The sequence below is a fragment of the Idiotropiscis lumnitzeri genome, chromosome 3 (genome assembly GCF_059441095.1).
Source record: "Idiotropiscis lumnitzeri isolate Australia: NSW breed Sydney's pygmy pipehorse chromosome 3, RoL_Ilum_1.0, whole genome shotgun sequence".
Classification (NCBI taxonomy): Eukaryota; Metazoa; Chordata; class Actinopteri; order Syngnathiformes; family Syngnathidae; genus Idiotropiscis; species Idiotropiscis lumnitzeri.
Genome location: NC_142393.1, coordinates 13,460,047 through 13,486,490, shown reverse-complemented (window position 1 = coordinate 13,486,490; position 26,444 = coordinate 13,460,047). Strand labels below are relative to the sequence as shown.

At 39.4% G+C, this 26,444-nt stretch overlaps 1 protein-coding gene across 3 annotated transcripts; it reads left to right on the top strand.

Moving 5' to 3' along the window:
* Nucleotides 1-584: 584 nt before the first annotated feature.
* On the top strand, nt 585-25,922 carry gnas (GNAS complex locus). Of its 3 annotated transcripts, none has more exons than XM_088291990.1 (13): nt 585-715; nt 2,115-2,253; nt 5,903-5,975; nt 12,862-12,916; nt 14,050-14,169; nt 16,385-16,482; nt 18,707-18,761; nt 18,888-18,961; nt 19,970-20,028; nt 20,127-20,247; nt 21,859-21,989; nt 22,588-22,655; nt 23,808-25,922. In XM_088291990.1, exons 2-13 carry the CDS (start codon nt 2,115-2,117, stop codon nt 23,952-23,954), a joined length of 1,140 nt encoding a protein of 379 aa, XP_088148116.1. In that variant the 5' UTR covers nt 585-715; the 3' UTR covers nt 23,955-25,922. The 3 variants fall into 3 exon arrangements, with proteins under 3 accessions (XP_088148116.1, XP_088148114.1, XP_088148113.1); XM_088291988.1 differs by having other exon boundaries at nt 592-1,867; XM_088291987.1 differs by having other exon boundaries at nt 593-2,253.
* Nucleotides 25,923-26,444: the final 522 nt, after the last annotated feature.

The following is a 26,444-nucleotide window of genomic DNA, read 5'->3' as shown; positions in this document are numbered from 1 at the left end:
CCCTTAAAACACCCAGGGGCACCCTGTGTTCAGACTCTGTGGAGTTTACTTTGAAATGTAAGCAGAAGTTTTTGTATTTTATCTTAAAACATCAGATAAGACACGTTAGGGTTATCAGAATTCGTCACGGTTTAAGGACCGGGCCTACGAATTTGATCTCAGTTTATGTCTAAATTTCCAACATGACTATTTTGACTCAACTAAACTGCTGCCGTGAAATGCACCAAATAAATGAAGTTGTATTGTATTGAATTGTATAAGTAAACTACAGCCACGGCTGTTCTGTCTCGCTTCGAAGCTGTCTATCTCACTTAACATCCTTTTGGCTGAGAGCTCAGTCAAACTAATATGATAGATTAGAAAGCAAAAATCATCATCAAATTACTCAACCCTGATTTCTGACCTTTTTTTTAAGTTTACTACAGGTTTTGCCACCCGGAAGTGTGACGTAATGGCCAGGCCGCTGACGCCAGGTCACATGACCATCTCTCTCTCTCTCTCTCTCCCTCTCTCTCTCTCCCTCTCTCTCCCTACCTCTCCCTACCTCTCTCTCTCTCTCGCTCTCTCTCTCTCTCCTTCCCAGGGTTCAATGAGCGCGGCGTGGCCACACCCCGTCTCTCCCAGAATCTTGACTAGCCCTGCCTCAATGTAGGCTGCTGTTCTCGGGAATGACAGAGCGAGAGAAAAGCGGGGGAGGAATAGAAGAAAAAAAAGAGTAAGCTCCAAGAAGAATCACTGCTTCCCTTGCTTTTCGATATCCACAAGCCTCGGCCGGCAGCGGAGCGACGACGGCGGCGGAAGAGGAGGGGGAGGAGGGCGGCCTAGGCGGCGCGAATGTGCGGCTACGATTAGCTAGCTTGTGTGCTTTTTTTTTTGCTTTCTGGTGAACGTTAACGCACATGCAGTGTGCTAGCCTGTAGCCTTTTTTTTCGTCGACCGATCTTGGAATTATGGGGGAGGAATATGCATGTATGTGTACGAGTGTACGTGTGCTTGCACGTACAGGCCTCATGTAGGTTGCCCTAAGCCCAGTCTGACAGCCAGCTGCTTTTCACCCTAACAACAAACCTGGAGACATTTTGAGGCTACCCCCCTCCACCTCCACACACTTCACGCCTCCATTTTCTGCTTTATTTGTGACTCGGGATTATTCACGTGTTGGATTTTGATCCGAACCGGCCAAAAGAAAAGTGTCACGGTGCGGGATCGTTTCTGATGTGAGGGGTTGATAACACCAGCCAGGGACAGACACGCTTGAGACCCCCGGAGGAGGGTCCCCATCTTTTGGAGGAGAAAACACAGCAACCCGAAGAAGGAGGCGAAATCGAGGATCTGTGTTCAGAACCGGCCCAGAAGGCTGGTGCTGTCTGGCTCGGCTCGCTGCTGAAAAGTGGTCCGGAAGCAATGAAAATATCACACATGTAGCGCTAGTTGGGTGTTCTTCGTTTACTGCTGACTAGTGACCCTTAACAACAACAACACCGCCAAACAGAACCAATTGGACCTGTAAAAAAATGCGTGTTTTGAAAGGAGGCTTGGGACCGAGCCGCGCCACCATGCGGGTGAGCGCCACACTCATGCCGATTTGCACTCCCTTTCCGGGGCAGCAGTGAGACGCGAGACCCGGGCTTTGGCTGGAGCAACCGCCTCTTTCGCAGTTGCTGTCGTCCCCCCCCCCCGCAAGTCATCGCTGTCAGTTGACAAGACAAAAGTAACGTGTAACGGAAGGGAAGAAAAAGCTACGAAAGAAGCGAAAAGGATTCCGGGCTAGTCGGTGGCGTTAGCAACATCAATTGCTCCCATTTTTCGGACAACAGAACTCAATCCACGGACATCAATTACAAATATTCTGAACCTGGGCGGAGAGGTTAGAGGTTATACTACCAACCACCGATTTGTTGTTTTGTGTGTTTTTTAAACCAGGTCGTTGGAGGACATTTCTCCATATTTGTGGCTCTCCTGACTAACCATCGAGTTAAACGTTGGCTATAGACAAGTCAACGTTATAGATTATTTCTTAATTAACCCACATTTGTAAATACTCAAACTACTTTTTTCCCTTTCTTCCTCCCCTTGGACTCCCCTTTTTTTGTTTTGCCTTTCCCTGCGGAAAGATGGGTTGTTTGGGCAACAGTAAGACTGAAGACCAGAGAAATGAGGAGAAGGCCCAGAGAGAAGCAAACAAAAAGATAGAGAAGCAGCTCCAAAAAGACAAACAAATCTACAGAGCGACACACAGACTATTGCTTTTAGGTAAGTAGTTTAATTTCTTAGAAGCAGAGTAAACACTTATTTGGAAAAAAAATGTGGCATTGCAAAAAATGAGGCTGCCAAACTCTTATCCCGAATGTGATTGGCAACAATATGCCAATCAATTACTTTAGAATCATTTCCCGAGTGAAAGCAAATGTGGTGTTTATTAGCACTTGCACAATGAGATGTTACTGTTCTGATTATACAGTAGCCACTTACGTAATTTGACTGTCACCAACACAACTCATTGTAGAAGTGAACAGACTCAACATGTGGTTGTGTGTGTTGGGAGGTAGGCTGGGTCTCTGTTACATAAGAGTTTCTTGACGGTCTCCCCTCCATTAACTCCTCCTCTCTCTCCACATGTTAATTTGTCGGCCTGTCACCTCACAGTTTTGGTCTACTTTTGTTAAAAAGTCTGAATTTTTAATGCCAGCCATACCATTGAGTGTGCATGCAGCACGAAAGACACACCCATATTCATGTGGTGGAGGAAGTTGTGGCGAGGTGAACAAAGCAGAAGGGCAGGATCCACATGAAAACAAAAATGTGCTTGGCTGACTAACATAACTGACATTTTTTTCCTCACATATATTTTGATTGCATCTAATTGCAGTCATTTTGAGAAGATTTAAATTCATACAAAGAACAAATTAGCAGATTTTCCTGAACTGGTGAGTTGTTGGTAAAGTTTCTGTTCTGAAATCCTGGACATTGACTGCCTGATGAAAGGCCAGATTATAGACAGAAAGGCAATTATGTGACAGTGATGCCATGAGATCGCTGCAAAGCATTTTCTAGTGTCCTATCAGATAGTTTTGATCTCATCTGTATAGACCTTTGACCACGTGATCTGTATTGTGCTTGGCGGCCATTTTGGCGGTTGAGATCTGGATCTGGAGGATGAGATAGGCAAGGCTTGAAGGCAAAAGAATAGGAGACCTATTCAAGTTTGTTTTGTCTGTTTAAGAGTGATTAGTTAATTTCCCCTATTAAATTTTACAATCTCGTTAAATTGTGATTTGTAATGCTCAACATTCTATTTAAATTATGTCTTTAATTTATTATTTAAATATGTTGACAAGCACGGCTCCAGAACTTTTTATGTCCCGGGGATAAAGGGGGCCTTGAACGACACATTTGATAAAATCATTTATAAATATAATTTAGAACTTTGACTAAAATGCTTCTAATGTCGCTGTGTAAACGCCATCCCTGTATGTTGAATGTATTGCTAATTCCCTGGATGCAGATGTTTCGCAGTTATAAATCTAAAGTATTTGGCCTATTATAATACTTAAGAACCCAGTCCAGTTGAAGATATGGTGCACAGCTAAAATGGTTTTCTCTATCCAGGTAGAGAAAAAGGAAATGTTTCAATACTGAGGAAAGAGTACCAAACTTGGTGAAAGCCACATTGACTTTAAAGCGTACAAGATTAAAAGACGCATGAGATGAATTTAGCCCTAAATATGTACAGACTGTATATTTGCTACTGGCTTACTTAGCTCATGTCATGACGCAGCTGTTCTTGCCTTTTGAAACCTGTTGGAAGTAGTGTTTTTTTTTGGACACTGCTAAAGAAGCTTGTTTTGAAGCTGTTGGGAAAAAATGACGTGTAGTTCTTGGCTGCAACAAGCAGCGATTCTGTTGATTTTGTCTTTTAACTAGTTTGGTTGTTTAAACATCAATAGATGCACCTATGAGAAGTTGAGCTTCATGCATACACAGGCCTTTACTATGACTTCTGCGGGCAGAATTATGCTCTACACCCGCATTGTATTTGTCGAGCTTCCATAGTTGACAGATGTGCTACAGATATATTTACGGTTGGACATAGCACCGTTGAGATTGGTCCTCGTGGTTTCTTCTTCTTTTGTGCAGCACATCTAGATGGGAGAAACACAGGAGTGCTGGGATTGTGACATGAGGTCATCCGTCATATTTCAGAGCATGATGTTATGAGTTGATTTGGAATGAGCGGCAGCTTGCTGAGCCATTAAAATGCCCAAGCGACAAACAGTTCCATGGTCTCATCATGTGCTTGGCCACCACAAATTCATCTAATGGGTGGAAAAATCAGATTGCAAAACTGCTGATGTTAAGTGTTGTGATTGTTTTTAGTTGAATGTTCTTAAAGGTATTATTCAAATATGAAGAACTGGTCATGGAGATGGGAAAGATGTAAACCTTTATCTCGTGGCTCCTCAAATAAATGAAAAAACACCTTGGCAAAATCCAATTTTCAAACTCTACATTTTTTCATGACATACCGTTGTACGGGAGACTCTGCGGTCTGGGAGAAGTCTGCCATCCTGCATGCCAGAAGTGACAGCTACATGACCGGTTGGCCAGCAATGTTTGATCATTTGAGAACAAGATGTCAGTTAGTTTAGCTGCTTGTTTAAATCAATGCAACAGCTGAGATCAGCTTCTTAATCTGCTGTTAGAAACTCTAAAAGTGAAAACTCAAGACACTTGGCAAGAAGGAACAATCCTAAAAAAATAATAACTTTTATTCTCCTGTCCTGTTTGTGGCAGCAATGGGTATTGCGTCCATGCCAACTGCCACACAGAGTGTAGTTTTTATCACCGCATTTCTTATCTGTGCACTTGGCCCCAATGCAAGCGGACCATAACTCCAAAAAGTGATTGATTGCAATCCTCATTGTGCATCAAAATGTTATTGGTCCTTCCTTGACCCATGCACTACGCCTCGACAAAGGTTTTGCATCATCCACCCACAATGATAATCATTATACAGACAATAATTGTTGAAGGATTTTAAAGTCAGGCTGTTATTAAAGGAACAGTGTACAGAATGTTTGCATTTTTCCAAGTTCATTCATTTTAAAAACCCACTATTAATTTCAGTATTTAAAAAAAAAAAAAAAGTTCTATCTCACCAATGTACATTTTTTCAAATAATAGTAGGTCGCAAAGCCGTAATTGCTGATCACTTGGGTGGTTGCTGACCTGTTTGGCTGCCATCTTTCTGCACCTCTGTATATAATTTTCTTTTTTTTTTTCTTGATCACTGCATCAAACAGAAAAATCCTATATATTATATCAGCTGTGACCTTCCAGCTCTTCCCTCGTATCTAGATGTCCCAGCTAAAGTATCTGGAGCATATGAACTTTTTTTTCTGCTCATAACACTGGTCAACACATTTTTTTACATTTTTTTTTTTTTTAAATCAGTGATGCAAGTTAACTTTTCTAGATGAATTGTTTGGACTGATGCTCTGCCATTTTTTTCTTCTAGCACGTCAGGTTATAATAATAATAATAATAATAATAATATGCCACATGGTAATATATTAATATTCATTAATTAAGGGTTATGTTTAGCAACAGTTGATTTTGTTTTCTTAAATGTCAGCTATAAATTACAACACATGGTAAAATCCGGATTGCGCAAATGTTAATAGGTTAAACTTAAAAACAAACAATGGAAACTTCTCAAAAAGCTGATGTGCAAGGAAAAAAGTAAAAGACATGTTTGAAATCAGTGTCAAAAATATTTTAAGGGACACATAAAGCCATCCAGTGTAATTACACCGCAGTCAAATGCATTGTTTTGTGGTGTGCAGTCTTTCTAGATGTCATGTCAAGTTAGCCCATCAACATTTAATTCTCTGTCTTTTAGGAGCTGGTGAGTCAGGAAAGAGCACAATTGTGAAACAGATGAGGATCCTCCACGTCAACGGCTTCAATGCAGAGTGAGTATAATATACTTGTGCAGGGGCAGAAGCTACCGGGCATCCAATTTAAGAATAGTGGGATTTTTGTCCATTGCATCCCATTACCATAACTTCAGTCATCCTTGCCATGGCTTTACCACTCTTATTTTTAATACCATTCACATGAACTTACTCCTGGTTTGTCAAGAATACAATAACATTACCTATTTGGTTGAAGATTACTTAGAACAGCAAGGCGTCACATGCCACCCCAGGTTGACGGTGGAAAAGTCGGCGCAGTGTCTGTTTTATTTTGGAAGTTATCTCACAGAGGCCTGATTTACTAAGATCCCCAAATAGTGGACAGTAAATTGTGTGTTCACGCTTACAGATTGCGCCTGCTGTTGGTGTGTGTTCTAGGGCTGTGCAATTAATAAAAACATTATTAAGATTACGATTATTATACTTAATAATTACAAAATTGGCATAATTGTCATTATACAATTACTAACCCTATAGTGTTTATATTTGAGTTCCAAATTTGAGCTTTCTATTGAAATTGTTTATTTAAATGTTGCAACAGTGCTATGGTAATTTACAAATGTATTGCAAGTAAGCTCCAATGCACTGTTTCTTTATACAAGGAAACTATACTAGAATTTATACATTTGCACATTTAAAAAAAAAAAAAAAAAATTAAGATGAAATAAATTTGATTTGTTGAAATCTTGTTTTGATTTATTTGATTTGTTTTTTTAATTTTTACCCCAAAAATAATTATTTGGAAAATCGTGATTTCAATTATCACTAAGAATAATCGTGATTGTTTATTTATTTTTTTCCATAATTCAGTAGCTCTATGTGTGTGCATGTGCATGTGCGAGCGCGTGTGGGGGTGTGTGTGTGTGGGGGGTGTGTGTGTGTGTGTGTGTGAAAGAGTGTGAGATATAATAGTTGTAGGAATGGGCAACAATTAAAGTTTTTAATCTGATGAGGTCTTTGTGATTAAATATGATTAATTGCATGGTTATAGAAAAAAATGCCCCAAATTCTTAAGTAGTGTATATCACAGTTTTACTTTAAATGCATTACCTTATAAATAAAAATACCATAACATTTGTTGAGCTATCATATTTATTTATATAGATATAGATAGATGGATAGATATAGTGGAAGACAAAACAAACATATCCCTCTAATTATTGGTGACGTCAGCAATTGCAATAAAGCCTTGTTTTGTTAGATTGCTGCATAACATGCATTTGCATTTAAAACTTGGTGGCGCACACCTAAAATCTCCTCTCGGAAAGGCCGGCCCCGATTGTCACAGTGCACAGAATTGACCCACAATCAAGGAAATATAGAGTTGATGAATAATTTTGTCATCTGCGTTATGGCATGACCCCTTCATGTGACTGGCTTCAAGACCATTCGGAAGTGCCAAAATTGCATTGCTAATATGACGCAAGAGAAAGATTGGGATTCTGGGCACTTTGAGAGAACGCACTGCAACTTGAAATTAACCTAGCTTGAAAGACTAGTTGGTTGGACTGGAGTCAAAGCAACAAGTGGGCTAATGTGTGGTACACATACGGCTGTGATGGACCGTTGAAATGCTATCTGGCGTCATGCTGGTGTGCTGACATGGCGGTCGGTGTTGAGAACTTGCAGCTAAATGAAAAATGCCGCCTTTGGAGTCCTTTTTTTTTAAAGCTGCATTGAGTAATTTGCACAAAAGAAGCTTCTGAATCAACTGAGGCGGCGAAGTAATGTTTTGCAAGTTTGTAGTTTGAAATCTGCACCTGAGGCAGATGAGCGTATGACCCAGCGCATGACTCCTCAACACTGTAAGCTGTGTGTGCACACTGGGAATGAATACATGAGACTGTGTGACTGCCTTTATTGAACAGACACACTAACGCTTGGGGAATCGTTACTTCCGGGCAGATATGTGATGATGCTCTGATTAGCTGCTAGGTTTCATGGTTCACACAGCTGATCCTTAGTTACACTTTCGTTAAGTTTATAAATTTGTTAATGTTGTTTTCTGTTTGGGATGGGCTAGTCATAGTTTCTCACACCAAATAAGTAATTGGGTGAATAGATTTTTATTCTTTAAAACTGATCTTTGAAGTGGTTGAATGTGATCTTTGATAAGGTTTATTATCTCTGCAATTTGCCATACTCCCTCATGCTACTATATTTGTAGTTGGTGGCATTATTTATTCATTCAGTTATTTTTAACGATTGATTTTTTTTTTTTTTTTTTTTTTTTTTTTACTTTAAATTGTGTTACCTGCAGTGGCTTTTGGGAGAATTTTATGTTGATGTGACAGCCGTGGACTGGCGAGTGGGTTACTAACAACGGGTAGGGTTGATGCTGAAATTTATGAATATATTTCAGTAGTCAATTATTAAATGCCGTACTCCTGCCTGTAAGAGAAGATATCGAGGTATTTTTCGGACCTTAAGGTGCACTTTAAGTCCTTCCAAAAAGCGAATGGATGGATGGATGTCAGCTTTTCAGATTGCCGTCTTTAATTCCAATTCCTTCCGATGACATTTGCTTTGTCATTCTCATCCGCATCTAATCGCTAGCAGGCGTTAATGTTTTTGTCATAACAGAACTAGGACTTCTTACTGCTTCTGGGTCGTAGAATTATGGGAAATGTAGTCCGACCAGCCTAATGCTGGTAAGCTGAGCGCCTCTGGCTGCGCGTTTCCCCATGTTGGAATGTGAGATAATATTGTGATTTATGGGACAGAGGTAAACGTAAAGTTAAATTCCTTCCTATTTCCTTTCACGTTTGCATTCCGCAACTTGAACTACTTCCTGCTTTCGTGTGTGAGAATCATGCGAAATGTAGTTTTCCTAGCATAATGCTGCGGCCGGTCACCCCAATGTAAGTTGAGTTCTTATGGCTACATATTTCCAATGTCTGAATGTGAGACTGGACTGGTGCAAGGTAAACCACACAGCCAGCTTCCAATAGCTGCCAGGACAGAGCAAAAAAGATCGATTCAAAATGGTATTGATGATTTTTGCTAATAGTTTCAATACGGTACGTGCATTTTGAAATTCTACTGTTGGTCTGTTGCAATGACAAACAGCTCAACATTATTAATACGAACTTATTGTCTATTTTGTTTTAATAAAAGCAATAGAAACAAAAATGCCTGTAATTTACGATGCATTTTAATTATTGAAATATGGGTTATTACCACTTCTGTTTTTATAGTTGCATGCAGTTATGTTGTGGAGGGACAAAAATATTTTCGTGCTTGTGGCACTTGATCACAAATGCTGTAGTATCACCTTACTACCTTTGCAGGTACTATTTAACAAGAATTTAGAGAAATGATACATTTGTTACTGCTTTTAAAAAATTGAAGTTGAGTTTGAATTGTCAACAAATGTGAGTTCAACAAGTCTTAAATGTATCTTAGAACAGCAAATTATCTTTGCAGTTACATGACAAAAGAAAATTCAAATCTTTTTTTTTTTTAATCAGCAAGACCAATGTTGCTTAAAAGCTTAAACCCCCCCAAAGAAAATGGTGTTTGAATTTTGTCATTACCAGTATGTTAAGAATTATGAAAAAAATATTCAAGTAGTTTTTGACATTTTAAAGACTTCAGAAAACAGGCAAAATGGCCCCTTGTTTCAAACTGAAAACAGTAGAATGACCTTTTATCAGTGTTTAAGAAAAAGACACAGTCAAGCGACCGGTGCAAGAAAGGGTAGCAACTGAAATGAGCACAATGAAGACGCCCCCCTGGGAAATTCAAAATGATGTAATATGGCGCCATATTATCCTTTGGCGTTGTACAAATTGGAGGCAACTTCGTTTGCATGACTTCTAATACCTCAAAACTACATGAGATATGTTGATAGAAAATAAATCAGGCTATCTTTCAAAACTTTTTGGCATGTCAAATATGAGCTATCGCACCGCGCCTTTGAGAAACATCAAAGTACTGCATGCAAATCATCAAATCTAAAATGGGGGGGATTCCAACTTACGTCACATCTAAATATAGATAAAGAAAACCTATTTTTAACCAGACGGTGCATTTTTTTCTTCGAGGAGCTCAAACAGACCTGGCGTGACGTGATCACACGAAGAGTGATAGCGGAACCGGGTTCTTTGTCGCACACTCAAGTTATGTTCTTTACATTTCATTTACTCTTGTTAGCTACGGCAGCATCTCACTCTCACACTCACACAAGACCCAGCATGCATGGTTACGGATTTCTAAGACTTTACTGACTTTTTGGATTGAAGCGAGTATTTTGGGTCATTTTCCTATAAAGTAGTGATAGCAGACAATTTTTATTCAATACGATACTGATTTTGTTGTTGGTACTCTTGGGACTTTGCCTGAAATTAACACCAGTCGCTACTTAATTCATAACAATCAAATGAGAGAAGTTCCAATAATGAATAAACAAATAATTAACATAAACATGAATTAAGCTGAATATGTATTAGTTAAATAAAATGTCTTTAGACTTTGTTAAATTAAGTCGATATATAAACAGGATGATGAAGCGAATCATTGAGACGTTGCCCCAGGTGACAATCTGCGGTCAAAATACAATAAAAGTTCACTGAAGAGCATACGTGCGCACCAACTCCACTACGTGGACGCTGATTATTATTATTATTTTTTCTTACCACCTAGCCAGGGATAAAAATAATAATTTTGGACAAATTATGAAAAAACAGGCATACGCACTTTGTCCGTGAATTTGTTCCGACATTCATTTGATCAAAAATGTCATATGCGCACAATTACATGCACTGTTGTTGTCGCTCCTCGTCACAATAAAGCTGTCTGACAGCTGGAATATGTTGGGCCATTTATTTTTCCAGGTGCCGTGGGAAGTGTTAAGTGAATCTTCGCAATGTGTCTTCCAATCACAACGCACATGATTGGCAGTTGGGAAGGCACAGACACTTGCAAAAAGAAAAATACTTTTTTTTTGCTGACTTGGCTAGCAGCTCAGATGAATTTTATTGGGCAATTATGGACACATTTATTTGTGAAGGAAGGTGCCGCTTTGGGAAACATCCAAAATAGAGATGGGGATCATTCTCTTGCGTATTCTACTTGGGCCCCCTCAGTGATGACAACGCACCGGCATCAATGGCTGAGCGTGTCTGAGACCTGAAAGTGCAAGTGTGCGCTTTCATAGCAGAGCACGACCTTTCCCCAACCATTTCACAACCGTTAGTGGAGCTAATCCCAGCATGCACTATCGATAAGAATGCACTGTCAAAACCTTCCATATCCAATACACGTGTCATATCTTTGCTCCCGTGGCACATCTGCAAGAACCAAAATCTGGAAGGTATCTTCTTAATTATAATAATGATATTACTAATAATAATGAATAATAATAATAATGGAATTTTTGTGCTTTAAACTTGACCTAGCCACATATTTGGTATTAGAGAAATGAGGAAATTTGAACGACATTTGTTTGAGTAAACAATCCTTTCGTCTTTGAACCAAAACCGGTGAATGGCTACGTGTTTGAGGCTTTTTGTATTGTATGCAAAGAAAAAAAAATTCAGCTTGGCACAATGGGCATGATGACGCTTGAGTCGCATGCCAAGTTGTCTAAGCACATAACCTCGATCGGAAGGAAGGAACAAACTCCCTCCATCAACGGTGTTTTTCACTCTGCCTGTTGTGGTGGCGTCACCTTGAGCCAGCACACATTTCACATTTCCATCTTACAGAAATAAATAAACACAAATTCACTTTTTTTTTTGTTTTTGCAGATATGACAGTGAAATAGGTATTAATTTTGTTTTTTTGATCATCTTAAATTTAACTTCAAGGATGGTTTTTAGCTTCACAACTTTTACAAAAGATTGGTGTTCAGGAAGAGCAACGTATTCACATTTACCGGCATGTCGAAAGTTTTCCCATCAACTCTCGAAGTGACATATGCCCCTTTTTATTTCTGCATTCAGAAATTCAATCTGACACCTTAACTATATTCTTCATGTGTATCTAGAGGTAGAGCGGGTTCCTTTTCTTTAAATGTATACACATTTTTTTTTTCTGTCAAATTTGTTCAAATCCCCTATCAGCCCACAGCCCTCACATCTTGCCTGTGCATCTTCTATCTTGTCCTGCCTGATGTGCCATGTCCTCAGTAAGACAGGGCACAGCACAACTACATCCTTAGTATCGATGGCATGCGCAGAGTCGATACCCAATTAATACTTGCGTGAATATCGCCATGTCAATAACACGGAATCGATATGTCAATGAGGCATCACTCAGATTGAGGAGCAACATGTCAAGGGGAAGTGGTTGCCAAATTGTGCTGCCTTTGTTTTGATATCCAAAGAGCCGAACATTCGTGTGCAACTTTCACTCTCTAGAAAGAAACCGTTGTTCTATAAGACTCAAGATGAAAAATCGTGACCGAATCTCTACAGTCGTCTGTATTAGAAATATTTCTCCGACAGAGAGAGGGTCCAAATGTCTTGTACCAGAATACGAAAGGAAAAAAAAGTGGGTGAGACGCTCGCTTGACATTTCTCAAATTGAGGTTCTATGTATGTGGCGCATGCAGCAAAAAAAAAAATTGCTGGATGCTACACTCTTACAGACATGTTTTCTGACATATACAACTCACAAAAAAGTTAATTTTGTTGTTGATGGGTGGGCAGGCATAGTCAAGTGTCAAATTTTAATTTTTGGATTCATTGTCATTGTATTGTTTTTATTTTACTGTATTTTGTCCTTAATATTTTTTCCATTTTGTTCTCTTTAATTGGGTGGGGACTCGGGAGGTGGAAATAAGATTGAATGATGGAAACATTGGGTGTTGGATGTGTTCTCTTTGATGTATTTGTTCCACACAATCATACATTAACTTTGATTTTTGTGTCTGTTTCAGAGAGAAGAAGCAAAAAATTCAGGATATCAAGAATAATATTAAAGAGGCCATTGAGGTGACTGCCCATCAGCCAATAAAAGCAGTACAACGACACTAAAGCCGCTTTTCTATTGCACCGGTTCCAAACCAGAATGGCCTCGCCTAGTCCTGAGTGGTCGCTTTTCCATGAAACATTTTCAGGGCCATGCGGTCACAATGGAACCAATACTCCAACCTGGTTTTAAAACGCAGGGCCGTGCTGTCACTGTCATCTGATTGGCTGACAGATGTAGGCGATATGACAAGGAACTCCACTGCACACACCTCTTTCCTGGTTTAAGCAACGTAACAGCTCGCAGGTGCTGCTAAGTCAGGAAAAACACAGTATATTCAGGAGACAGTTTTGCAACAATAAAACAAATTTCCCCATTGTGGGACTAATAAAGGACATCTTTATCTTTATCTTTATTTACTAGGGATGTTCCATTTTTACAGTCCGACAGCAGTCTGAGGTGTCAACTCTTGAGTAATAACCAACACCAATACCACTAGTACTTTTGATACATAAAATTTCCCCCCAAAAAACAATGACGGATCATTAAAAAAATAAAAATAAAAATGTATATCCCAATATAGCATTTGTTTAAAAAATCCACTTATTAGATTATTTTTCCCATTTGTTCATAAAATCCATATTTTTTGTAGTACATGCAATAAAATGAATTAGAATAAACGACATTCTTAATGGTTACAATGTGTCCCTTAAGTTTGTGATCGTAAAACAGCCGCACGCGGGCTGCGAAAACTGGTACGTTGTGAGTACCGATACCTTGAAATAATGCCAGATATTGGCTTGATGCTGATTCCTGTTATCAGTACTTATCCAGCCCTAATGTTTACCATTTCATAAGTACCAATGGATGAAAAAAAAAGTTGGCAACGCTTACCAAGTTGCTGCAACTGGTGGCTCGTCATCCGAAGCCGTAGCCCAGAGCCTCTGTTGGTGCCGACTTCAATGGAAAAGCAACGGAGGGCAGGCTGAGCTAAGCGAGGCCGGCGCGGTGTATTGTTGGGCCATTCTGGAACCTGTATTAGAAAAGCAGCTTATAAGTGTTTCCGATATTAATTCAGCTACGATGACATTTACTGCTTTTACACATTGAAACGTAACATTGGTTGGCCTCTTGGGTGTGTTTTTTTTTTTTACAGACAATAGTGACGGCAATGAGCACTCTGATGCCACCGGTGCAGTTGGCCTGTCCAGATAACCAGTACCGCATTGAATACATCCTCAACCTCGTCAACCAGAAGGATTTTGACTTTCCACTTGTAAGTATTACGCTGCTTATTTTTGTTAAATGTTTTTTTTAATTAATATTGACATGACTCGTGTAGAAGTGAGGGGAGGAGCTTCATTTATATAGATAGATAGATTAGTTTTAATAGAAATAATGCTTTGCCATCATCTTGTGGCATTTGTCAGCATGTACAAGACTTTTTGTTTTGGTCACAAGTTATTTATGGATTTTCAGCTTTGGTGGCAGGATTCAGTCCTCATTTCCATCTCCATTATTTTTTTTACATGAGCAAATAACACTATAGATTTTATCTTTGAATAAATTTCAATTGACACAATGCTCTTACTAAAAGCCACGAAAACTGGCAATTTGTTTTGTCACTTTCTCACTTAACCCCACATTCAACAAAGTGATTTAATTGCAAAACCTTGCAGTGGATATTTTTGCTGTATAATTGGTACTGCTGCATCGTATAACAATTTCTTGTATTCTTTTGGTTGCTAAAGTCGTGTGTGCCCACTTGTTGCGTTGTAGAATTCGTGGGGCCAGTTGGGACTAAAGTAAGCTCGTCTCTTTTCAAATCAATGTCATCGGGTGGGGCACTGCGCCACTTTCTTTTGCTTGTATGATTTTTTTTTTTTTTTTTTTTTTTTAAATCTGATTTCTTGCTGATTATCATATGAATGTGTGTACCTGACTAACTAGCACTATATCCCATGTTCTATCTGAGCTGGTCAGGTTTGATATAGTAGTTACAATTGAAGAAAGAGGATGCCACACTTGGATCGAATGGGGAGGGGAATCGAGGGAGCCATTTTTTGTTGTTGTTACTGCTAGCACATGACTTGATTATGAAAGAATTCTGTGTTGTTAAACACATGATGAGACTGCCGTCATGGAGAGCTGCGCAAAAAAATAAAATTGTGGCCCATGCATGTGACAATCTCTCTTCGTTGCTAAAAAAGAAGAAATGGCTGAACCAACAAAGTCATTACAACTCAGAACAGTGGAAGCCCGCCATTTGCATTTGTGACCGAGCCCAACCATAGTAAATTTCAGCGAATAATTGATGCTTCCCTAAAATTGACAATAATTGTCTGAGTTAACAGTTAAACCCATAAATATATCTCTAAGATCCCAAAAGGGACATTGTCAAATGTTGTTCTATCCTTAAAAATACAGAGACGACGTCAATGAAAGGATCCTCTGTATAAATTTTAATACATAAGACACACCGGGTTACAAGGCGCATTATGTTTGTGAGGCATTGTTTGTTAAATTGTTGTTGCTGTGTTGTTTAGTGAATAATTGTTTTGATAGATTCTGCGCTATTATGCTAGGTTTCAACTGGACAGAAATGAGTGGAAAGCACCATGTGTCTTGTTTTTATTTGTTGTGAAACTACATGGAGAAGAGGATCCTCCGACAGACAGCCAAAAAAACGTTTGAACATTGACGTAGTGCCCAACGGTTGTGTTATTACTCTAGCTAATGCTAAATGCTATCTTATTTGACAGTTCAACAACTGTAAACAAGACAATCGCTCGTAATCATCCAACCTTTTTTGCTCAGTCCCAGCAGCCAGTGGGTTGTGTTACCTCACAGTCCCCCACATTGCAACTTTGGAAACGAGCCGCCAGAAACGCTGTGCTTGCGTTCGGTCTGACCTCAGCATTCGGGTAGTAGAACTCACGTTTGCCGTGATTCTTCCCTTCTAGCAATTAGATTCGGATGAGAACGCAAACGAAAATGTAGGATGAATTCAACTTCATGTTGACCTCATTGACCCTGGCCTCATAGACCGCAATGATATTGTCCCACAGAATATGTCAATAGAAGAAAACAACACAGAAATGGTGATCTATCAAACCTGGAGATTGCATCTGTTTTCAGTACGTTTAAATTGAAGGCGCAAGGTAGCGTGATTCTCTCGACGACAGCGGGCACCTGTTCATCCAAGTCCTCTATGTTTCTGTAGGTTTTTTTTTTGTGTGGTAATAAATGTTAATTTAATCAACAATAAAATAAAAAAATGATGTTCAATTCATCTATTTCACAATATACATTTTGACTAAAAAAAAAACCACACCAATACATTAAACCAAATGAGCCAACATAAGTGAGCTGATTTTTCTTTCCGAGTCTTAGTCCCTGCCCATTTTCCCCGCCAGTATTTCCATGATGAAAAAAAATCAAAGTTCCTCCTATACAATTAATGTATGCTTCGTCTTGCTCTACCTCTGCAGGAGTTTTATGACCATGCAAAAACACTGTGGCAGGACGAGGGTGTCAAGTTGTGCTTTGAGAGATCCAACGAGTACCAACTCATCGACTGTGCACAATAGTGAGTAACCCAACATTTTAATTACTGCATGCACTTCCTATGCTGACCTTACTAATGACCTCAAAAAGAATGATGACATCACCACAAATGATGCTCATAAAGTACATCGCTAAATAGAATTTTTAAATGGTAATTAAAGTTCAAATTACTGGAGTTTGTGGAGGGGGCAACCTTGCCTTCACACTTTATGTATTTAATCACATTATATGTCAGATATTCATTTTGAAGTGTAATGTTATAAGATGTGCTTGAATTATATTGACGTGTTTTGGATCATAATTTGTAGTATATTTGCAAATTGAAACTATGAATGTATTGTAAAGATTTTTTAAGGGACGGGTGTCAGTCACTCATTATTCTTTGCAAGGTTTGATCCCGAACCTCTGCAAAAAACAGAGGTTCACTGTTCACAGTGGTAAACTTGATGTGAGTGGAAGCTAAAATGAATCAAGTCAATTAATGTTCGTGATAAATGCTTACTGAATTAGTTACTTTTATGATTTAATTAAATCAACTTTATTTAACTTTTGAGTTTGCTCAAACAATACAACTGAGGACAGTTAGCCAGTGTTGGCTGCATGTAAAGATTCCAGCATGATTTGGCTAAAATCTTATAAAGTACATTAAAAAACGTAACAGCTAAGTAGATGTTCAACATTTTTTTTATCTCGTGTGTTGGCTCATTATCATAAAAAGTTCTTGCAGGATTTGACTCTTTGCTGACACCTAGTGACAGTCTGTAGATTTGCGCTCTCTCTCCCTATTTGGCATTATGAGTCAGCAAGTGCAGCTAACTTTCACTGTCCAATTTCACCCTATCAGTGTCTGAAAATAACAAGATGATATTGATGATGAAATATTGACCAGTTCCTGCTGACGTGTTCAAAGATTGACAAAATTAATTTATTCACGTTCAACAGATGTCTTCTGCCAGTGTGTGTTCACTTTTCTCAACATTATCATGTTGTCTTCAGCACATTATCACCTGTACTTGTCTTTGCGAGGATACAAGGGCGTCCGTTGTGAGCTAACCCCAAATAGGACATTTTTTAAGACCGTACAAAGATTGGAATATTCTGGAGCAACCTGGCTTTATGTAACAGCAGAGTCCGGGAGCAAATATGGCCGAGGCTGAGTCATCTGTAGGCCAGAGGATGCTGAAAAGAGGAGTGGGTGGAGGTGGAGAAGGAGGGCTGCTGATATTTGAAGACTTGAAACCTTGCCGTCTTGAATGCTTTTCAGCAGTTAGCCACGTTGTTAAAAATGCTATCTGCATGAAAATGAGCGATTCAGGTTTTTGTTAAATATACACAAGGAGAGGCTAACTTCACTGTTCCTCCCTGTGGGGCTCGTGATGGTACAGTCCAGCCTCTTGTTCCCTCCCCTCCCTCCCCCTTTGCTGTCAGGTCCAGTACAAAAGCCAGAGCTTATCCTCCTCTTCCTCCTCTGTCTGTCTGTCTTTCCTGGAGCCACTCCAGCCTCCCCAGATTGGGAGCTGATAGACTATTAATAGCACCTGTGGTTGGGTCTCCATGGTAACGGTGCCGGAGGCTGCGGCGCCGGGGATCTATTTTTGAAATGTGCTCAGTAATGTTAGACAGACGCCACTATGCCTCTGTCTGTCTCGCTCTCTCTTTTGCGCCATGTCATCGCCTCACATTGTCTTTTAACAACTTCTTCCACTGCCATAGCTTCCACACACACAAACTCCAAATAAGGTCCTTCTGACTCGATTCCGTGGAGCAATAGTTACCAGCCAAATGTTTTGTCAAATTTATATTTAAAATGCTTCAAATTTAAAGCTCGTTTTAAGCTTTCGACCTTTCAGATAAAGACAGGAAAAAAGTGACTTTAACATTTACTGTATTAATGTACAACCAGGGGTGTGTTATTAAAAAATTATAGTTTAAAATTTATTTCTTGAAACGCTATAATGAAAACGAGTATAAGGCGCACCAGGTAAAAAAAAAAAGATGACGAAAAAAAACGTATAGCGTGGGACCCTCGGCTTGTTGACGCCCGTTTACGAACAATTTGAGCTATGCACAAAGTCCTCGTAGAAAATTACCTCTATTGACATTTTTTTTTTTTTTGCAATACAATCGGTGTTGGCATAGACTAGCAAATGTATTTATGTTGGGCATCTTCTCATGCCGAATAACCATTTTTATAAATAATTACAGTTATCTAATAGTTGTCCTTGTGTTGTCTCTTTTTGTCTTAGCTTCCTAGACAAGATTGACATTGTGAAGCAGAGCGACTACACTCCAACAGATCAGGTGGGTCTTCACGTTGTTGCACTTCCTCTGGCATTTAAACTCCCTTTTACAAAAACAAAATCATATTTTTTCACAGGAAATTCATTTTTGATTTTAATAAATATTTGATTGTTCTTTTTGTACTAGGATTTGCTGCGATGCAGAGTACTGACATCAGGGATCTTTGAAACAAGGTTCCAAGTGGATAAAGTTAATTTCCAGTAAGTCAAAAATGTAAACCCTGACATGGCTTAACAGTTAAATAAGATCCTAATCAACCATTACTTAGAAAGTTGACTAAAATGTTGTTTATAATCCTGAGCAACTTACTTTGTAATTGAATTTAAATGTTTTTAAAATATTAATGAAGCTTAAACTGCTCCATTTTGATTTGTTACAAATCAATTCTAAAAATAAGTAATAATCCATTTTAAATAGACTTTTCACTGGTCTGACCGAGTGTAATGAAATCGATATTTTGCATTTCATGCCAATTGCGCCATCTATTGATGATGTAATTGATCGCATTCGTGAAATAAGACATTGCAGGGAGCACAACCTCGTTTTTTGCTGCCATAGTGTATATGTGAGCCTGAAACAAATCTATTTTTAGCATTTTCTCATGTCATGGGAGCGGAAAGACTCGCGCTGGGAGTTCAGCCTCCGCGCCATCAACCATCCAATCACAAAGTCATAGCGTTTATGTACTTTTTCATGTCGACTGGTAAAAAAGTCCGAAAAACATTTGTTAAATAAGCTGTATGAAAATGTACAGTATGTGATTAAAATAAGCAAACTTAAAAGGCTGGCTAAAAAAATGCGGAGCTGCATGTCCCGGTTCATGTTCCATGTTCTGATCCCACCTTTTCATTTGTTAATGAGGTAATTTGGCTTTTGAAGCTGGCAGTTCCCCAAAATTGATTACATTATAAAATATTTATGGGATATAAATTGTGATGCTACTCTTAACATAAATAACCATCCAGCATATAAAATGCTTGAAAGAAAATGTTCTATTTGAGGGAGATCCACAAGTTCTATGAGTTTGAATTAGGATGAAGAATTCCGGTTTTATTGCGCTGTTATGTGTTGATTTAGTTTTTAATACAATTTCATCACATCTTATTTACTTCAATCGATTTCAACATTATGACCAGAATGGCCAGCCCAGAGAGCCCCCCATGTATCAGCATTTCACCTCTGAACTCTATTCTATCTCTGATTGACAGCATGTTTGACGTTGGTGGTCAACGAGATGAGCGCCGAAAATGGATCCAGTGCTTTAATGGTAGCGTGTGACGTCGTCTCTGGCCTCTTGATTCACTCGCCAATAAATTTTCGCCGAGTTTGTGACTTTTCTGTTTTTTTGTGACTTCCTCCTGGCAGACGTGACGGCCATCATCTTCGTGGTTGCCAGTAGCAGTTACAACATGGTGATCCGAGAGGACAATCACACCAACCGTTTACAGGAGGCTCTCAACCTCTTCAAGAACATCTGGAACAACAGGTAAAGGGAACCATAAGGGGAGATTGTCTAAAGTCACAAAACGAAAATCCAAAACCCATTTTCAAAGCAGGCACAAGCCGCTTCTTACGTGTTTGGGAGACTCAGGCGATGTCGCTCCATGGCCAGAAATGTTGTCTTCCATGAGTGCCTGTCGTCAGTTGCCAGCAATGATGGGAGTCGGTCGCCAAACAAACAACAGAGAGATAGAGATTGCCCTGCAGTGATAGATGTATTTATGGCACTCCTTCCTTATGCTCGTTAAACTCAACTCAAGATGCTTAGTTTTGCTCGACTGTATATGCTCTATATTCGCTCCTACACAGTCTCGCTGAATTCCACAGTCACGCATGCGCACCCCATCCGCAAATGACTGAATATTCAGTATGAAGGTGGACATGGGATTGTTTCATTGGTCCATTGAGAAATGTTCAGTAATTTCATTGGTCAGAAGTAACAAGAGTTTGGCTAAATCTATTGACAGCATGAAGTTCATTGGTAAAAATTCAGGAATAAGCCTCTTCACAGAAAAAGCTACATGGTTCAAAGTGTGGGAAAAATGTAGAGGCTTCTAGACCGGTTAACATGAAAATACGCTCGATATTGTTTGTATTTTGTCCCAGAAATGACTGACTGCTAGCTTTTTACTCCCGTAACAAAACCCAAATGTAGCAAATTTTGGAATGTGGGTCATGTTACAACAGTTTTTTGTTGTCACACCAAATCATTATGATTACAGCGGTGTAATGGCCACGTCCTCTTCTGAATAGTCACATAAAGGCATGGTCAACATATTGAGGCTTTTCTGATCAATTTTCAATTGGATCCGTTCACCGTGCGCGGCATAGTGTGACGAGCGGGCTTCGCGTTTAATATAAGCCTAATGCAACTGAGACAATTAGCATCTTGACATGCGTCAACTGCAAACACGAACGCACATTTCAAGTATCTTAAAACAAACAAAGACCTGGAACACATAACCATCCTCACCTTTTCCCCGTGAATGCGTGATGTGCTGCCGTGCATATGATCCAATTCTGTAAAATGACTTTCTGCTCTCTTGCCAGATTAAGGATTAAGGTATTGTGTGTGTGTGTGTGTTTTTTGGGGGGGCTTTTTGGTCAATGTTGATGAAATAGTTGGCAATTTATCATCGCTATCTGATAACCTCACGGTTTGACTTTTTAAACTAATTACATTGTGTGTTCATTGGGTCTGTACTGTAATCATTTTTCATAAAGGGGCTGATCATTTTGACCTGAGTTCTATACAAAAGGGAGTATGAATGTTTTTTTAGATACACTTTAGCTATTTTCAAAAGTCACTGTCCCATCTGGTTTGTGAAGTGTCCTGCTTTTTCTCTTCACCGATTACATAATCATATGTGAGGGTTCCCTTGCAACAAATGCTGCACAACAGCATCAAATGTCCATCACGTCATTTATTTACAACATCCGGCGGCCATTAAGGTTGCACAATAGTTGGGGATATCAAGCTCTTTGACTTTTTGCAGTTTTCTGCTATTGTGGAAATAATCCAATGTTTTCCTCAGGATGTTCTTGAGCCGGGTTGTGATTGCTCAGGGTGTAATCCAAAGTGTTGTTTTCTCTTCAGGTGGCTGCGAACAATTTCTGTCATCTTGTTCCTAAATAAACAAGACCTCCTTGCAGAGAAAGTTCTGGCAGGGAAGTCCAAAATCGAGGAATACTTTCCGGAATTTGCTCGCTACACTACACCTGACGATGGTGAGTAGTCCTGATAAAAGTCACCTGACGCAATCACATAAAGAGTTAACATGCGGGATATATAGTGTAGCAACTCGTGTGGCTGACACCAAGCTTTCTAACACGGGGCAGCACATTTATCTCCAGAATACCTAAATAGTCTTTAGTGGAGATTGGCATTTCGTCTCTGGGAGGACAAGAGGTTTTAAAAGGATGGATTAAAAAAAGGATGGTCCCATTAGGTACCCCGTGTGTAGAAATCAAACTGTAAATAAACGTGTTTTGTTGTGCGTCAATTACATTTGTTTAGTCCTTATTTAAATGTTTAATTATTTGCTTGTATGCTATTCAGTTTGCTGTTGAGTAATATATTAGCTTTTATGTAACACTGTGATCATGAAAGACGTGTCGCCAACAAAATGCCAGGAAAAAGTGTCAATATGTCTAAGTCTTGGAAATGCAGTGAAAAGCTCTGGAAAACTGATGGAAAATTATTGCTTAGAGTGTACGAGCCTCATGTGGGTTTTCCCCCGCATTAACATTACCAAAAGTTTTGTCCATGTGTGTAGGAGTGTGTGTTGTCTTTTATCCACTAATGTGGTCTTTTACACTCTTGTAGCGACACCAGAGCCTGCAGAAGATCCCCGTGTCACAAAGGCAAAGTACTTCATAAGAGATGAATTCTTGGTGAGTGCAAATATTTGTTTGTTGTTGCATATTTTCTAAGGCACAGATTTCTCAATGGTGACACGGCCAGATAAAACCTAAAAAAAAAAAAAATGAAAGGTATTCAGGGACACATTTTAGTACTCGCATTAAGTAGATTATACATCTTTTTACAATTGAGTGAAACTGCTAACACAATCAGTTTTGTCACATTGGTCTGCCTTTCTCTATTTTCTGAAGAAAAAAAAATTAATGGTTCGGGTCAAACTGTCAGCATCATATAACCTTTTTTTTTTTCCTCCCCACATTCTGATCCTTACTGTCACAGAGGCAATCATAGTTCCACTGTCGAGGTTCCACTGTAATTAAATCACCGGTAGTTTTTGTTTTGTGTTTTGTTTTTAACTCAATATGAATTGTGTGAATTTTTATTTTATTCATTGAATTTAAGGGTTACCAATAACTGAGGCAAAATACTGCTTGGCAGCAACCAAAAGAGGGCGCTGTTGATTTAGTCTCTGCTTGTGAGCTGTAGCGTCCGTCCAGATTTGATTATCCTCATGATGGATCATAGAAAAGTTGTCAGTTGCCCATCAACAAACAAAAACACAAACTGTTCTGGCGTCTAAAAAGGTGACAAATATAGATGCAGCTCATTAAATGACAACATCATGGATAAAGTCATTTATTTCAACAGTTCAAATAAAAAAGATTCAGATTTTTATTCTATTTTTTTTAATAATAAATGCTACAGGTGGTGGATTGTTCCCTTAAAATAAAATCCCTATCTGAATCCATTTTTTCCAATTAGTGGATGTCAAAAAAAAATCTTTACTATAATATATACTTTTACTGGGTTGCCGTCCCCTTTAATTTGGTTGCGCGTGATTAAGTTGTGGTGAACTGAAGAATTTTTTCCATTTTCACCCCTGCTAATTTATTTTATACCATATAGAAGCGTTTTTTTACAGCTCCGGCTGTTGTGAAAAGCGCTAAATAAATAGTTGTATTGTATTAAAAATAGTCAAATAGTATACATCAGATGAACACATTTTAATCATGAACCACCGATGTGTGTTCATGTTCAAATTCAACACTTGACACAATCACATCAGTCTGCTTCTGTTGAAGTCATCTAAATACTGAGATGATGTCACTCTTTTCATTCTGTAGAGGATCAGCACTGCGAGCGGGGACGGGAGGCACTACTGCTACCCCCACTTCACCTGCGCCGTCGACACAGAAAACATCCGCCGTGTCTTCAACGACTGCCGAGACATCATCCAGAGGATGCACCTGCGGCAATACGAGCTCTTGTGATTGGCCGGCGAGAAAGGAAAAAGCAAAACAAATACAACAAACTTGGGAACACCCTGAGTCTTTGAACTCTTCCACAGACATGCCAAAAAGACACTTGACAGTACACGATGCCAACTTCCCCTCGCCGCGAACTCCATTTTGATGGATGAGTCTGAGGGGGCGTGGCCTAAAACCAACTCTCACTTTGGCCACTTTCCTCCCTCTGTCGCACAGTCTGGACTGGAATTCACTTTCAAATTGCAGCCGCTTGGAGGGCTGCTACTTTGGCGGCACGAGTGAACTGGTGCGCATAGATGGTAACTGATCACCTATCTATCTACTCAACAGTAATACAAATGTCCTGCTCAGGATTTGGATCAAACTGTACATGTGAGCATGAGGACAACCACACACACACACACATACACGCACACACACACACACACTGCAGTCCTTCCTGTCACATATGCATATCGCGATATTCAAAAGTGACATTTGTTCTCACACTCTTGGATCAGATCTGCGTTTAGTATTTAGTGAGTCGCAAAAGAAATCCAGAATCTGTTCAGCGAAGTGGGGCCTGTTCATCAAAGAGCCACTTTCATTTTTTTTTTTTTTTTTTTGCTTTGAGATTCAACCCATTGTTGCCCAGTTACAAGGGCGGGAAAATGTTTAAAGAGTTAAAAGAAGGTGTGTTCTCTTTCTCTCTTGGGCGCAAACGGGACAGGTCGGCCTCTGCGCCTCGCCCCCTGCCGGAGTTTGAAATCGACGCGAGGCAAAGGAACGGAGGAACGATCCCTCCTCCAGTTGACGACAGAGATTATACATCGTACATTTGAGTTGAAGACTTTGACGGGACTTAGCAAACAGGGCAAAAAGAGCATCCAGTACAGTATCTAAGTTAAAGAGAAATGTCTTTTTGCCAACACAGCCGTTTGTTTTTGTTTTTCTTACTTTTGGGGGTCTGTGTGGACTTGTGTGCCATTGTGCCCTGTGTGCTCTCTTTCTCTCTCTTTCTCTCCTCCTCCTTCGCCAAACCACCATTTTTTTCCTCCTCTGACTTGCATCTGCGCCGAAGAGGAAAAAAAAATATTTAAAGGGAGGAAGAAAATGGCAGACAACAAAACAGGACACTTTATCTCCCTGCAGCCTTCCTCTTCCATCCTCCCCCTTCTCTCTGTCTGTTTATTTTACTTTACTGCTGAACTATTATTCTTGTACAGACTGTAAAATTTATTATTTTGTACAACTTTATTGAGGAAAAAAACAACTTTTAGAAGATCCCTGTGCCTTGATCACGACTGTACGTGTGTAATGAGCTAAAGTGGGTGTCATACTGCGCTGTATAGCTTGGCCAATTAATACCGCCCCCTTCGCTACACCACTTCCTTCCTTTTCTTTATCTTCATCCTCCAGTCTCTCTCTCTTTCTCTATCTCTCTTTCTCGCATTCTCTGTCTCTGTGTCTCGCTCTCGCTCATTCTGACCTGAGGGACATACATTTGTAGCTTTTTGTAGGTTCATTTCTCTTCCTGGTAATTCCCCCTTTCCTTATGATTTAAATTTCTATTTTTGGATCCATCCCCCTCGAAAGGATGAATATATGAAATGTATATGAAAAACAAAAGTATTTTATGAGGAATCAAATCGCAAATTGTACAATCAACAGTGTGCGTCTTCTAAGTTAAAGCCTTTCACGGAAGTTGTTCTTTTGTTTTCTCGCATACATTTTGGAAGGTTTACAAGGGAAAATGAACCAATGCAAAACGTTGCCTTGTTTGTACACAAGTCATATTCTTTTGCTACCAAAATATCTCCCTGAAAACAACCAAAAAACATTTTTCACTTTATTTGTGGAGAAGCGGGGGCAGTGGGTCCTTCTTCCTAGCCTGCACATCAGACAAAGTCATCTCTCATTTTATGTATGCGTCATTTATGAGTTTGCTCAATCTGAGCTCTTGAGAAATAAAGATTTTTTTGGGGGGGTGAAGACTGCGCCACGTCCGTCCTTGCACATCCAAACACACAACACTTAACATGCAAGCTGCATGTTGCTACTCTCTGAAATTGCAGAAGGGTGTGGAATTTCCTGTTTGTTAATCTTTCTACATCTGGATACGCATTAGTTATTCAAAGGGTTCAGAATGAAGGTCCTCAAATGACGTTGTGACAGGCGCACCTGAAGCATATAGTGTGGACACTGAAGATTAAAGTTGTCCAACAAGCATGTTTGTTGCCTTTGCAGTCCTGGGCTTTTAAACCTGCTTTCATAGTGACACAATGGAACCTCAAAGGTCACATGAGTTTTAGAACACAAGTTGTTAGTCATTTGTGTTCAGAATTGAGCAAATCAGTCACCATAATAAGGACACGCACTATAAATATGTTTGAGCCAAAGCCCACATTTAATTTTTGAATAATCTCATTGCACATCACCAAACAAAAATGTTGACAAAAAATTTATATCTCAGTGGCACAACACTCCCAAATTTACCTGAGTGTCAAATGACTT

Excerpts from the sequence above, each read along its gene's own strand:
- gnas (XM_088291990.1), top strand. The coding sequence starts at position 2,115 with ATGGGTTGTTTGGGCAACAGTAAGACTGAAGACCAGAGAAATGAGGAG. Across the intron at positions 18,962-19,969 it reads GTGGATAAAGTTAATTTCCA|CATGTTTGACGTTGGTGGTC; the intron begins GTAAGTCAAAAA and ends TCTGATTGACAG. Across the intron at positions 21,990-22,587 it reads CTACACTACACCTGACGATG|CGACACCAGAGCCTGCAGAA; the intron begins GTGAGTAGTCCT and ends ACACTCTTGTAG.